The sequence below is a fragment of the Heliangelus exortis genome, chromosome 6, assembly GCF_036169615.1.
Source record: "Heliangelus exortis chromosome 6, bHelExo1.hap1, whole genome shotgun sequence".
NCBI lineage: Eukaryota > Metazoa > Chordata > Aves > Apodiformes > Trochilidae > Heliangelus > Heliangelus exortis.
In genome coordinates, this window is record NC_092427.1 from 22,829,278 (window position 1) to 22,845,033 (window position 15,756).

Below are 15,756 nucleotides of genomic sequence, written 5' to 3' on the forward strand. Positions count from 1 at the left end.
CTTAGTTGGAAAATATTGTTTATGTTGCTGTTTTGAATTTTGACACTTCCTCATTTAAAACAAATTGGAAAGTATTTATTTTGTAACAGAGAGAAATTGTAGTCTTCATTGGCACTTCTCATTTGCACGAAAAACTGCAAAGATAATAACATTTTAAATAGCATGACCAGTATTCTGTATCCTAAATCTGCAATAAAACATTTAAAGATAAGCATATAAAGAGGTTTCTGGGAAGGTGGTAAATAAAGAACAGAAGCAGTGTATCAATGAGACAAATGGCAATGGAGGCTGGGATTAGCTTGTGTGGTTACATTTGTCCTCATTCCCACTAAAGAAGGGTTCTTTGGTAGTGTGAAACTGAGGTAACTGAAATTATTAGTAGATTAGAAATAATAGCTTAGATCACAAGCAGAATGGTCCATTCCTGCTGAGCCTGAACATGCACTTTCATGCATCACAAAGTTCAAATGACTTCGGTAAGTTTCTTGCATATGAATTGCTGTCTGTATAAAAGAAATTGCTACAGTACAGAGCGAAACCAGCACTGAGGATAGCAGTGAGAAAACCACTTCAGTACAGACTGCCTTTTTAAACTAAGTCCCAGAAGAAAGGTGTTTGCTTTACATGATGTAATGTTTCCTGAGATTTGACTTATGAAATAGGAAATTTAATGATGCCTGGTTCTACAAGGTACAAAATATTGCAGGCTTAGGACCAGATGTTCAGCACAGAGTATCTGCAACTCACATGAGAATACCCATGCTTTCTATTTTAAGCCTTTGCTTGTTCTGGATTTTGTCCTGATGGAGTTACTGACCTGTTGCTTACACATCCAAGCAGAGGAATTCCTCAGCTTCAACCAGCCTTCTAAAACTGCATCCTGCCTGTGGTGTTCTTCCCCACCTTTCTGGGAAACAGACTTCAATCCCAGCTGCAACAAAGCCCAAAAAAAGAGGTTTTTTTTAAACTGTGTACACATACTCATTTCCATACATGTTCTTTCTAAAACTATATGCAGTTTTCTTAGGAACAAAAAACAAAACAAAACCAAACAAACCAGAGAAAGAACACAACCGTTTTTATTTATGAAATTCTGAGAGCAGACTTCTTAAAAATGGGAATATACAGTATAGATTATCTTCTAAAATTATGAAAAATTGGTCTGGAGCACTGACTGTCAGTATCCCTTATAAAAGGTTCTGTGCTGATGCAAAGTTGGAAAGCACAGATAAATCAGAAGTGCTGCTTTCTTATGAGCTCAATTATCTGTGGCTCCATGTCAAGTAATAAGCTTTTTTAACAAGCTCTTTTTAGGACAACTGGATATCTCAGTCCTGAATAATTTGAAGCTGTATGCAACACTTCCTTGAAAGACATCTAGCACTTTGGTAGCTGAAACAGAGCTTCACTGTCAGCTGAAGGCAATCAATGAAACTCACAGATTCCAGCCCCTCAGCACATCTCCTCTGTGGAAGAAGTTCAAACTTACTCAATAGGTGTTATAAATAATCCTGACAAATGTTGCAGAATTTTCTCCATTAGTACCTGCCACTTGGCTCAAAGTAGTGGAAGAATGATATTTAGAGTAGAACAGGAAATAAATACAGCCTGATAATTCAGTCCTGACAGCTGTTTAACTCCTGGTAAACACAGCTCTTTATTTGTGCTGAGAAGAAAATAAGTCAAATAAAATCTAAATGGAAATTACAAGTTTAAAAAAAATATGTATATATGCATTCCAAATCCAAACAAAACAAAAAAAATTTAACTTCTGAATAAACTATGAGTATTTTATTATGATTGTGTACTTATTACATTTTTCAAAAGCCTTAATATTTTATGAAATATACTGCATTTCAGGAGGATATCGATCTGTGCAGTTCTAATCCCCTACATGGCTTTTAGTTTGTTTTAGCACGTACAATGCCCTTTTAAAAGGCTCTAACCTCCTGAGAAATTTTGGTTTAGAAGAGACTGTATTTCAGTAATGTATGAAGTCAATGTCTTGTATGTAGCTGGGAACTGCATTGAGCATCTTTGATTCAAGACAAAATAACAAATACAGTTTATTGCTACATTCATGAAGTGAAAAGAAGTCTCATTAAGGAATAAATCTTTGCATGACTACTCTGTACATCGTGAAGGTATTTCAGTGGCAGTAGAATGTTAAACACAGTCCTTGAGAAAAAGCTCTTATTTTTATTAAAGCACACATTCTGATTTCTATAATGTTAGCTAAAAAGTCACTAAATGCAAACTTTGTGGATAAACACCTTGGACCATACTGAACAAATGTTTGTGGTCTTAAAGGAGTGAGAAACTTATCTTCGAATTGTAGGAAAACAAGAAAATAGTTTAAACTGTGATAATTTTACCTGGCAAAAGAGAGTTGTTTTTATTTAATCTCAGCAAGTGTCTGTATGACCCTTAAAGTGCTACACAGAATTATCAGTGATAGGAACATCCATGTGAATATCTTTGTCTCATGGTGTCTAAGGATGAAGAAAGGAGCAAATGCTTGACTGGAAGCTGGTGCTTACAGAGCTGTGTGTTGTGGAGGTGTGAGTGGAGCTTAGCAACAGCCCAGCAACTAAATGAAATTCTTCCATTTCCAGGAGATCCTGAGGTGAGGAATGGTCTGCACAGTCTGTTCTTGGGCAGCTTTCAGTACACAGTTTAGGTTATGTTTGCATGCTGGAGGAGCCTGTTCCCTGGTGTTTTCAAGTTTTTCAGTGCTGCAACAGAACACTGGTCTGTGACAGCTGCTTCATCTTAGACTGGTTATTAATATCTCAAAAAAAAAAAAAAAAAACAAAAAAAAACCAAACTGGGATACTTATTTGAAATTGCTGTGTTTTCTTTCACCCCCTTCTAGTCATCAATATAGGTCTAGTGGCTTCTCTGTATTTTAAATGGGAATGAAAATGAGTAAAGGCTCCACCATCTTTTGTGTTCCTTGTATTATTTCATTTTAAGAACCCCTGTTTTAATATGAGCATTGCAAGTTTCTAGCCAGCAATGCTCAGCTGCTCAGCATCTCACAGGAGGACTCTGTTGTTTGACATTAAAGAACAGTTCCCATTCAGTTCCTACCATAGCGTGCAACATCTCTCTGGCTTGGTGAATCAGGTAGGGTCACTGATTGGGCAGTTCTAGTCAGGAAAGAAATTGTGCTAATTCAGCTGGAATTAGCCACTCAGGGTCTCAGGGTAACCAGCAGAGATGGTCAGACCAGCAAATTTTTGCAGGTGCAAGAGTTGAGAAAGTTAGTTTCTCTTGCATTAAAAAAAAAAAAAAAAAGAAAAAACAACAAAAAAAATTATTTTTTAAAAGCATATATTCCCAATCTTTCCACCAGAAAAGACAGTTTTTTTCATTTATACATGAGGGCAACTGTTTCATTCACAGAACAGTGTGGCATTCAGTCAATGACATAATTGATTTTGAAGGATCTACACAGTATTTTTCCTCAAAATCAGCTTTTTTTGAAAAAATCTGGGGATAGCAAAGAAAATAAGCTGCCTAATCTTTGTTAACAAGAATGACACAAGTGGAATGGGATGCCCTATTTAGTAATTATTTGTCAGATGGAAAATACTGTCCATATGATTCCTATCGAACCTGATGTAATTGGGAAAAGATTGGAAATGGTAATTATTTAAACATGAAGTTAGATCACAATCTTGAATATCCAGTCAAGTCTGTTGTGAATGTGTATTTTTGTCTTCCATAGCCAACCCATTCCTAAATGGAGTTTCCCTGAGGTTGCTGTGTCAGCAGCAAATGAACCACTTGAGGAAAATCATTCAGTTAATCCATCAAGGGAATCAACAAATGTAAAAGCAGCTACTGAAAGGAAAAAAAAAAAAGAAAAAAAAAAAGAAAAAAAAAAAGAAAAGCTTATTCTGTTGAGATTAGTTCTGTACATTCTACCCTTATAAAAACATAAAATAAGCCTTTAAAATCTTCTGTACTAAGCCAAAGGGATTTTTCTGAGAGAGAAGCTTATAACAGCATCAAATTTATACAAAAGAATACACTTTAAATAACTGAAAATCTGTTAAATTCTGACTAGAAATCTTCTGTTCAGTTAGATTATTTAATAAATAGCCTACATCCCTTTTCCAAAGTTTCTGAATTTTCTATCTCAGTTATTGTTGATAATTAATTTGAGTCATGCCCTGAGATAGTCCCTGCCCTTTAGATCTTCCAAAATACCACGCTAAATGAATTAAATGAAAAAAAAAAGGAAAATATATACAGCTTACAGCTATAATTGTAAAAAATTATATTTTAAAAACATTAATATCCTGATCTGAATCTTAAGACTGTTGATGGCCTTAGGTATGTACATCTGTGTTTCTGAATAGGCATCATTCATAGAGGATGGAAATATTGATTATGTTGATCCATGCTTATTAAGGAAGACAGAGAGACACTAGAACATAAAGAATGATAAAAATTGGCTATTTGGATTATAAGTTGATTGCCTTTTCCATTCTGGATCTAGAAGAGGACTCTGATCATTTCACTCTTAAAGGGTTGACCATTAGCTTGATTAATTCCCTAAACTATAAAAGCTAATATCTCCTTTTCAATCCCATCTCTGGAAATCTTTCACCAGCTCTGCTGGGCAGCATGACTGACCAGCACTGAGGGATTTTTTTCCCGCACAGTGATTATCTATTTTTTTTTCTTAATTTTCTTTTCTTTCTTCTTCTCCATAGTACACTTGATATATTCCTAAGGGAAAAGAAATATAATAATTACTGGTCCATTACTACATTTAAAATTCTGATTAAATGAAAAGAGAGCTAGAAATTATTGCTCCTTGAATTTTGAAAAATTATTCTTGGCAAAAACCACTGTACTGTGACAAGAAGATCAGGTTATTAGTTACTATGACTGCAATATTAACTGACTGCTAAGCTGAAATGCCATAGCCAAGTCTTACTTATTCCCACAACTGTCAATGGGAGTTCTACTCATGGAACTAATAGAATTAAATAACCCAAGCCTCCCCCTCTCCTTCCTACACACAGTTCTTCCTTATACTGCATATACTTAATAGGCTAATCATATATTAGCAAAATAAGTGCATGCAACCCTAAGTTCCTGGCTTTGTGTTGAAGAAAAGTTCTTTTTGTGGCACATTGTGGTAAAGCTTTTATGTTGATGATGTTGGTTTGTTTTGTTTTGGGTTTTTTTTTGGCCTTTAAGGTGTTACTAGCTTTAGTGAAGAAAAAATTAAACCCTGATATATTAACATTTGTTTAAATAAACTGGAGTATTGGATTTCATGCCTCACAGTTGAATGGAATTGATTTCAGTAGACTTTTACTTTAAGGCTGACTTTGTGGAACCATTGTGTAGCTTTGAAATAGAAAGTAAATGCCCATCATCTTTGGTCTTCAGTACAGTTGATTTAGAGGATGAGGCTGTGGATCTTGCAGTCACTCCACTCCAAATATTTTCCAAGCCAGAGGTCCTAACCTTGTGTTTGACAGCTATGGTCATGTTATTTTGTTTATTCATTTATCACAGAGCATTTCTGAACCTATGGAGAAGTTTGCATATTCCAAAGTGTTGTAAAATTATATTATGCTTTACAAATTACATTTTACATTCTACAATTATAAATTAAATTGCAAAATATTTGGCAGGAAGGTCAGTGGTTTAACCATGTTTGTCTTTGTTTTGCCCTGTCATCTGATTTTGCCTTCCCTCTTCTTTTAAAAAAAAAATTAAAATGCATCCTGAATCACCTGTGATTCAAAAAGTTGCAAGTTAGAGCAAAAAGTTTATATAACAGTAGAATTTCAGAGTGCAGAATTTATAAATCTGTTTTCTGGAATATTGATTTTCATTTGGCATAAACCAAGCACCAATAGCTTCTTATTGATTCACTGATTTTACTAATGCTTTAAAAAATTGTCAGTTCTAAGTAGATATAAATTAAAATACTTGTAATAAAAATACTCCGAATATATACGTGTACTTTTAGGATTTTCCCCAGTATTACAATGTTGTGTGTCCAGTTCTGGGGCCCCCAATATAAGGCCATGGAGCTGTTAGAGTGAATCAAGAGGAGGAACACAAAGATGATCTTATGAAGACAGATGAGAGTTGGGGTTGTCTGGAAAAGAGAAAACTCCAGAAAGACATTAGAGAAGTCTTCCAGTACCTGAAAGTACCTACAGGAAAGCTGTAGGAAGGGATTTTTTACAATAGTGTGGGGTAATGGCTTCAAACTGAAAGAGGATAGAATTAACTTAGATACTAGGAAGAAAATCTTTACTGTGAGAGTGGTGAGACACTGGCAGAGGTTGCTAGGAGGAGTTGTGGTTGCCCCATCTCTGTAAGTGTTTAGGTCAGGTTGTCTGGAGCTTTGATCAGCCTGGTCAGGTGGAAGGTGTTCCCAGGGGCTTGGAACCAGAGGATCATTAAGGTCCCTTCTAAATAATTGTATGATTCTCAGATTCTATGAATTTACTCAAATAAGTGATGAAGTAATAATTCTCAGTGATTGCATCAGGGTGACATATGTCTTCTCAGAGTTAACTTTTGCTGGTTTTTTTTTTTTGTTAGGTTCTGAGCAGCAGAAGTAGTTAAAGCAAGGACAAGCATGTAGGGGCTCTGTGATTTATTTGGAGCATTCACTGCTGTAAGATATGCAGCAGACAAGCTGCAAAATGGCTCCACATCAAAAGAAAAATCTGTGAAAAAATATTGAGGTGGCCAATTAAAAACTGGTTGTTGTCAGGTGAGAAGTTCAGCTATGTCAGCTATAATGTAAGTACTTAAGTACTATTAGCACTTCTGCTTAATGCAAACAAGTTCTGATACTTCTAAAGATTTCTTTTTGTTACATTTATTAAAATTTATAATATATATATGTGCATTTTTTGAAAATTAAGCTGAGTATTAAAACTAAAATTATTAACATAAAAATTAATTATTTTATGTTTTTACATCTCAAGGTATAGATTTGCTTTGTTGGGGTTATTTTAAAGGAGCATTTTCACAATCAGTGAGTAAAAGGTGAACAGGTACATGTATTTCACAGAATCCACAATATTGTATATGTATACATAGATATCCACACCCATGGAAATGTAATGGAAATAATGTATTTTATAATCAAGGTATACACAGATGAATAAAAGTTGACAATAGTTGCAAACTATTGAATAAGCTGAATACTGGATTCCAAGAATTTGTGATAATTAAGCATAGAATCATAGAATGGCTAAGGTTGGAAGGGACCTTAAAGATGATCAAGACCCCCTGCATGGGCAGGGACACCTCCCACTAAACCAGGCTCCACAATCCAGCCTGGCCTTAAACATCTCCAGGGATGAGCTTCATGGTGCAATATATAGCATGATTTATTCCCCTTCCTAAATAAAATTAGCATCAATTTATAGGTAATAATTTATTCTATACACAAGGTCTGTCCCTGTAATTACAGCAGAATGGCAATCAGTAGTGAATTTATTCAAAGGTCGTATCTAGCACTGTTTATACCATGAGCAATTTTTTCTGATAGGAATCCTGGTATTCTGAGAGTCATGAAAGTAGGAAGGTAGACAGTTACCAGATGAATAACTACCCCTTGTTCTGCCTCCTCAGATGTTCCAGTTAGGCTTCTGAAAGAAATCAATTATTTTTGATAAGTTATTAAGGTTATGTGTTGAGAGATCTGTAAGACTTGTACTTGCAAAGATTTGTGCATACAACATAATTCTGTGTTGCAGTTGTTTTCCTAGTTATTTAAGTAGAAACCAGAGACTCTGGCACCTTCTCCCATAGCATATTGCTCAGTCACCTCTCATCAGAGAGTAGTGGTCTCCTGAAAGCACTGGTTACACAAACATTTTTTCAAGTTCCATTTTCTCTGTTTTATCTTCATAGAGTAACCCTTATTACTATCATTTACAGACTGAATAGTCATCTTTTACAGAAGAATGGTTAAAAATATTAAAGAAACTTCAATGTGTCTTGTTAGTCTTAATTTGTACTCCAGCTCCTATGTGCAGAGGTCAGGACTTGGTTCCATATTCAGACCTGCATCAGACTTGCAAACTGGTAGAGAGCTCTGCTTCACTCTTCCCAACTGATGTATAATATCACTGCTGCCTCCTCTGAGGCAGCCTCATGCCCAGGGACACTGAAATAATTGCATCTCATTTGCATAACAGTTGTAACAATTACAAAAATATGGTTTGGGGTTTCTAAGGTTTATTCCTTGCTATACTACAAATGCATTAAATGTCACATATTCCTCAGAAATATAAATGTACTGATCTCTCCAGGGACATTTAATAGCAGTTTTAGAATAGTAGGGATTTAAGTGAACTATAACATAGTTTGAAATTTAGGGAATAAAATTGATTTATAGCCTTTGACATACAGCCAACCTCAGCTTTGGCTCAGTTTTGTAAGATAATTTGCCCAGAACCTTTCCTGTACACAAGTGTTGCTCCTCCAAAGCGATTTGCTGACTTTTGACTTGTGTCCTACTCTCAGAAAAACTCATCATTCTTGTACTGACTTTCTAGTCTGATAATTCTATGTCCCTAAAAACAGGAACATTTCTGCAGCGTTGTTGTTGGGGGGCATTTTTTAGATCTTTTGTTTATAGCCCAGTTGAAAAGTCTTACAAAATATGCTGCGATCTGAACGAGCTGCTGAAACTGGCAAATGGACACTGTTCACACTTCTGGCAGCATTTCCTGCCAGGCATCTTCCTATAATCCCTCAGACAGTATTAGATTTGCATGGGGATTCCTTTGAACCATACTTCATTCAGGGTTTTCTTCATCATTCACAGTGCTGCTTCATTCCTCCATGTGCTAGAGAAGACCTTGAGATTAGGCAAAGTTGTGAAAACATTAAAAAAAGAGAAACAGATAAAGGGAAAGGTGTGAAAGAAGAGCCACTGAATATGAGAACAGAGCGCAAAAATAAGGTGAAGAATCAACATTTATGCTAAGAGTAGAAAGAAAAGACAGTGGCAGAGCTGACAACATGAAAGTGGAAAAGGAAGTGATAATTTTTTTCTCCCAAATATCCATCTGGTTAGCTGAATTCCCACTGAATATATTTCCCAGAAATCCTGTTTATTCATGAGAAAATGGAGTCTCCTACATTCTGGTACCAACTACATCTGGTAGGTTTATAGAAGTGTTGAACTGAATTTCAGTCTTGAGTCTGGTTTTAGAGAATATTTAATTATATTTTTCTTCTTCTATTTTGCAAGAGGTATTCATGGCTTTTCTAACTTTTTTAACAACTAAGAACTGCGAAGCTGACCCGTAATCCGTTCTTCTATGATATCTTTACTGCTATGATTTTGTTACTCTGCTTTCCCTAGGAATACTGCTCTCCACACAAAAGAAATTAATTCTTTTTAATACTTCTATTGCACTGGAATAATATAATGCACATGTATACAGGGTGCTCAATGAAATGTATTTTGCATAGCACTGATGTGTATTACAATTTACTTTGCATGTAAGTGAAAACAATTTTTGTACCATTTTGTTGGACAGATAAGAGGGACCACCAATGTCTTCTGCTATAGCAGCAACCTCTCTCTCTATAGATGCTCTTTTCAGCCATGGTTTCAGTCCTCTCCTCCGGTTTATGTAACTCACTGATTACATTTCAATCCATGAAAGCTGTGGCATATTTGTAGAAAAATCTTAAATTGCCTTCACTTGAATATGTTCCATTTGAGTACCTTTTACAATCTGGAATGTGAAGAGGGGAAGAGAGGGAAGATACCTGCTGTGCCCAGCTTCCTGGTGGCCGTGGTGCATCTACCAGCAAAACCATTTAGTGATGTGCTGAGTCATTTCTACAGACAACCTCTGCTCCTGTTAAATTAAGTTCTGATAGTTCTTCACCTCTCCATACTCCTTTTGTCTACGTTTGCCATCTTCTAAGTTACCTGTTATTAATTTTTTTGTAGAAAGCTTTTGGACACTGAGGATGAGCTCTCTGATATCCAGTCAGATTCAGTCCCTCTGGAAGTGCGGGACTGGTTGGCTTCTACATTCACAAGGGAAATGGGAATAGTGAGGAGGAGACCTGAAGAAAAGCCCAAATTCCGAAGTATTGTGCATGCTGTACAGGCTGGAATCTTTGTAGAAAGGTGAGAGATTGGTTTTCTTATTACAGAAACCACTGCATTTAACCACAATGTCTCTTGTGGTGGGACGAACCTGAAGGACATCTTTGAGCCAGGACTTAGTTTTCAGTTTCTAAAATCACTGTGTTTTCCTATATGGAAACACAGATGAAACCTCTAATTTTGTGATGAAATTTTCTAAACTTTGGAAAATTCTGGGAATGAAATTTAGAGCTTGGAAGCTTCTACATGAAAATATACGAAAGACTACACTACCAAAAAAAAAAAAAAAAAGAAAAAAAAAAAAGAGTAATACACCAGCAGAGCTGCTTTTCTCATAAATCCATTAAAAGACTTATGTCATCTCTGGGATCAGACTCTTAATATGTTCGTGTTTTCTAACATACTGTGAAAGATGAATAAAAATAAATAAATAAATATAGACTAATTGTTCCAGTATTTTTAAAAGGAATACTACTACTTAATATTTTATTTGTTCTTTTAGGATGTATCGGAGAACTTCTAGCATGGTTGGATTGGCCTATCCAGCAGAAGTGATAGTAACATTCAAGGTGAAATAAGTTTAATCACTGTGGATTTGAATTTATTTATACTTATTTTTAGTGACTTTTAGGATGAAATTTATGTAGTTTTGTTATTGAAGATAACCTAGCCCTGTTTAGTTTTACAAAACTGACCACAAACAGGAGAGAAGTTAAAAGAAATTTGCAAATAGCGTGTGATTCTTTTTACTGTTTCACTGATCAGTTGTGATTTCATGTATATATTATTAGGCAGTAGGATGAAGTTTGTATAGAAATGTGAGAAATGGCAATATCAGTTCCCAGCGGTATTGTAATCAGTGTCTCAGCAGAATTTCTTTCCTTTTTAGGAAAGAAAAAGGAGTAGTGTTGGGATAGAACTAACAAAAGAAGCTGTAGATTATGGAAGAGTATCTGCTGTGAATTTAAGGCATTACTGTAGTTCATCCAAAAGGCAATTTTTTGTAGTAGAGGAGTTCCTGTGGTTGTGTATTTCTTGAGTATGTAGAACCTCACCTGTTCCCCTAAAAGTCAAACACTGTTATATTCTAAAATTGCTACATGGCTATAGTGTTCCTGGCATTGCATAAAGGCCTTTCTAAAGGTGGGGTTATTCACATTACCTCCCCGAGGTTCTATAGGCAATTTGTATACAGAAAGGTAAATTTGAAAGATTCAGGCCTTTGATTCAAAGCATATGAAGTTGCACAGGTCATGTCACAAGTATTTTTTTCATAACTGGCACAACTTTCCTTCTTCCCTCTTTTCCCCCTAAAGCCCCAAAATACATTTCCTAGTGATTAACTGGAAATCTGCTTAAACAGATGGAAAAATTACGTTCTTTTTCTTTTCCACTTATCTACAGGATGTTGACAAATGGTCTTTTGATGTGTTTGCCCTAAACAAAGCAAGTGGAGAGCACAGTCTGAAATTTATGATGTATGAGCTGTTTACCCGATACGACCTTTTGAGCCGTTTCAAGGTTAGAAACCAGCTGCAAATAAAAATATGTATGCAAAAATAACAATCTCAGATGTAAAATACAAGAAATCAAGAGTATTTTTGAAATGGTATTTTACTGTACAGTGCTGTGTAGATTTTCAAAGAATATGGGAAACCAAACATTGTAATATGGCAATAACTCAACCAAATGGAATGTTACCTGCAACATGAAACTTTTTCTGCAACCCAAAAAGCAGAATGCTATATAGGCCCATGTCAAGTCAGTTTGGTTTGGGGTGTTGGTAGCAAGAAGCTAAATGCTGTAACCATTAAACAGACCTATTATGTATACAGCCTACTTACTCTGCAATAATGAATCAGAGTCCCAGCCTCTTTAAACAAGAATTCCTCATAAGGCAGAAAATTGCAGTTAGTCCTAGGTACTTTTTTCATTGTCTAGATCATAGTATGTTGTCCACTAGTCTGCAGGAGTTTTAGCTGAACCTTCTCCTAACAAACTTAGGGAATATATGAAGAGAAAGTTGCATTTCCATGCTATTTGCAAGGTGTCGCAATATAATATGGAGTATTTATAATTGACCCTGACAGGCTCAGATAAAAAAATGGATCAAAGTGCAAGAATTACCATTTTAATATTACTGAATGAAACTTTCGCTGCAGCTTCAATATCTGTCCGCTGCAAAATTCCATTCTCCATTTGAAGAGGCTGCCTGGTTCTGAAGCTGGTTTTAGTACTTTAGTTTTAATCAATACCCCAGACTCAGCTTTCCCCTTCAAGCTCTGGGTTATTGAAGTCAGAACTACAGCACGTCTACACCACTTGCAACACAGTCGAAGTACACGGTGTTACTGGCTCACTGGGCTTAAGCCCATTCAAAGTCTCACTACCTTGCAAGGCACTTAAACAAAGAAAAAATGTCTTTAGGAAAATTAATTTGATTGTATGGGAAAAATGGGACTGGGTAGGACCTGTTCTTCATACAGTTCCTAGACAAAGAGAAGAAAGGGAAGGCAGACTGCCAAATTCAAGGAATCCTTGTCTCAGGCAAGGTGAAACTGGTGAAGAAGAGGTAATCCTAATGTTAGACTCCTGTCTGTCAAGCCTTAATTATATGAGCAATCTATGAATTCCTTGTACAGACAGACATGTCTTGAAACTATTTGGTTGAAAGCTCTGCCGTCTCTTGTACACTAAGCATATGCCACACATGGTGTATAAAGAGAGGTATAACACTTCCAAGAATTGAGTGAAGTCTCCCTGATGCATATAAAATACTAGAACTTCACATTTTATTTTTTTGCTTGATAATTAATTTCTATCTTACGTTTATGTGTGGTTTAGTTATTGCATGCTTAACTTTGCAGCTGTTGCAGGAAAAAAGCATTTTTACCAACTGTTGCTTTCCCCCTCAGATCCCTGTTCCCAATCTTATTTCATTTGCTGAAGCTCTTGAAGTTGGTTACAACAAATACAAAAATCCATACCACAATCTGATCCATGCAGCTGATGTTACTCAAACTGTGCATTACATAATGATTCATACTGGTATCATGGTAAGAAATTTTACGAGGTTTAATTTACTTTTTTTCTGAGCTTCTGCTGTTTTGGATAGATGTGTGTTTGTCTTTTTTGTTAAGGAACAAGCTCCCTTGAAAATTATGCAAAGATAGGTTCAAAACCACCATTCAGGCTGTGAATTTTATGCCATTTTAACAATTCTACCAGGCTGGAACTCTCCTGAGGTGGAGAAAAAAAGAGAAAAAAATTCTCTTTAAATCCTTTTTGCTTTTCCTTGCCTGGGCTTGGGCATTATGTATCATACTAAATGAGATACATTTCCAGAAGTGGGCAGGTGAAAATTTTTGGCAAATCAATGCCTGGGAAGTGTGATCAGGCAAGGAAGCTTTAGCATGTGCTGAGGTCCTGGCCATTGAAAGATGAATCAGCACAGCCTTGCTCTAATACTCTACAGCTGATTTTTCTTTTAGTTTATAGCTTTATTTAGGACTGCTCTTCCATTATATATATGCCTATAGCAGGCAAGAGATTGAATCTGCATTGCACAAAAAAAAAAAAAAAAAAAAAAAAAAGAGAGAGAGAGAAGTTTTCTTTCTGGTTTTAGGACTGACTCTAAATGTTCTTTTAATTATCTATATATTCATGATATAACAATCGTTGACTTATGTTAAGCCTTTTCTCACTGGAAGCTTTGCCTTTGACTTTAGTTGGCAGAACAAGTCCCTAGGCATTGTAGAGCTCAATTCTACTGCTTGGGGGAAGTGTTTTTCTTCTAAACATCAAGTTTTTAAAGCTGCATTTTAACACAAGTATTACTTACAGAGTAAAACCTGGAGTCTTCAGGAGCCAAGATTCCTTTTCTCATTGAGATGTTTTAATGAGAAAAGAATTCCATACCAGACTGAAGAATAATCTAGAGAGTTCTTGCTAAGATGACTCCAAACCAAAATTGTTGCATAAGATATTTATCTCTCAGAATAGGATTTTAATAAAAGAAAAAGCTTAAAGATAATAGATATGGTTCCTATCCTACCTTTTTCTTCTACTGTAAGATCAATCACAAGCATTAAATGGTATGAGTTGCTGTAGTTGTACAGCTGGATCAGCAACTAGAGTAGGAGGAAAATCCCTCTTTTTTATTATTCATTATAGATATCCCTTTGGCCCATTGTAACTGTGTAACTTTTGACCCTTCAAAAGAAATGCAACATCTATGTTTTCTTTGTGATGTCAGCACAAGGTTCCAAATTCCAGAGCTATCTCAGTAAATTTGGGATGTTTAGCTATTGATTAAACAACTTTGCAAGACATTCTGAGTATCTCTTAACACTGAATAACAGAACACAATTCATATTTCATATCTGCTATTCCACTGGGTGTGCATGAGAATGAGAAAGGCCCCTCCAGCTCAAGTTTTACAATATTAGCACCTTAACCTTCTAGCTGAACTTTGATCTGATTTGGACAATTATGTTCAGAAAACTTCAACTTTATTACTGTTACTTTGCTGTAAAACCTCATTAAGCTGCAACACTTCTACAAAATGATCTGATAAAATTGGGCCAGGTTTTATATATTCACTTTTGAATTGCTGAATTGTGATAGTGGAAAGTTCTAGGAAAGATGTCTAACTAGGACAACACTTAATTCAGAGCCTCCAAACAGATGTAGCTTGCCAGGCAGAAAGAGCATTTATAGAAATCAGCATTTGAAAGAAGGCCTAGTGATTCTGCAGCTTGCAAAGTATTTCTGTCCCAAATGTCATTGCAAATGTTCTATTTAACTTGGGTTTTTTTTCCTTTTCTCTGGTTAACCCTGCAGAACCCTTCTCAACAACATTTAGGAGTTTGCTTTTCAAGCTACTGCTTTGCAGAATACATTGTAATGCCTCTTTAACTCTGCTCTGTCTTCTAACAAAAACTTGGAGTAAATTTGATACAGTTTTATACCAGATTCCTGTCTGTTTTTTGCAGATTGGCATAAGATTTGAAGTGATTGTACTTCCATTGTCTTGTAAGCAATTGATACTGACTCCCAGGTCTTGCAAGGAATTGCTGTCTTTCTTCTTCACTCCTTAAAGACATATTGAAGCAAATGTTTAAAAAAGCTGAGTTTTGAAAATCCTCTTGATGATTCCTGTTGTTGAGATCATATATTTTGTATCTTTTATAGGCACCTGAAAAAATGGACATATGTCATTCAGCATTTACCAAAAAAATTTGCTGGCTGGAATTTATTCTTCTCCAAAGTCTTCAGAGAAATTCCAGTGAATAATAACACATATTCAAAGTCCCAGTTAAGGAAATAAAATTATAATTTTATTTTCCAAAAGTTACTGTCTATCTTAAGAACCAAGATCCAGCCATCTCAGATCAATGTGTTAGAGAACTAAATATCACAGATGGCACACAATCTATTAAACTTCCCAAGAGATTAAATCCCAGATGATACAACCAAAATATATAGCTCAAAGTTGCATTTATGAAGTCTTCATCTTTATAAAGATTTAAGAATCCAGGGAATACACCTTGTAAAGAACTTTTGAGTCATCGATCATCTTCCCACCATCCCTTTTCTCCTCCTACATACCTGTATTG

General features: G+C 35.6%; 1 protein-coding gene across 3 annotated transcripts in view; it reads left to right on the forward strand.

Moving 5' to 3' along the window:
* The window catches only part of PDE1A (phosphodiesterase 1A), a 175,478-nt gene that overhangs the window by 123,967 nt on the left and 35,755 nt on the right, over positions 1–15,756 (forward strand). For all 3 annotated transcript variants that reach the window (XM_071747188.1, XM_071747190.1, XM_071747191.1), the window contains 4 exons: positions 9,977–10,159; positions 10,641–10,707; positions 11,543–11,659; positions 13,054–13,194. In XM_071747188.1, the coding sequence (XP_071603289.1) occupies positions 9,977–10,159; positions 10,641–10,707; positions 11,543–11,659; positions 13,054–13,194 (508 nt within the window). The remainder of the gene's footprint in view (positions 1–9,976; positions 10,160–10,640; positions 10,708–11,542; positions 11,660–13,053; positions 13,195–15,756) is intronic.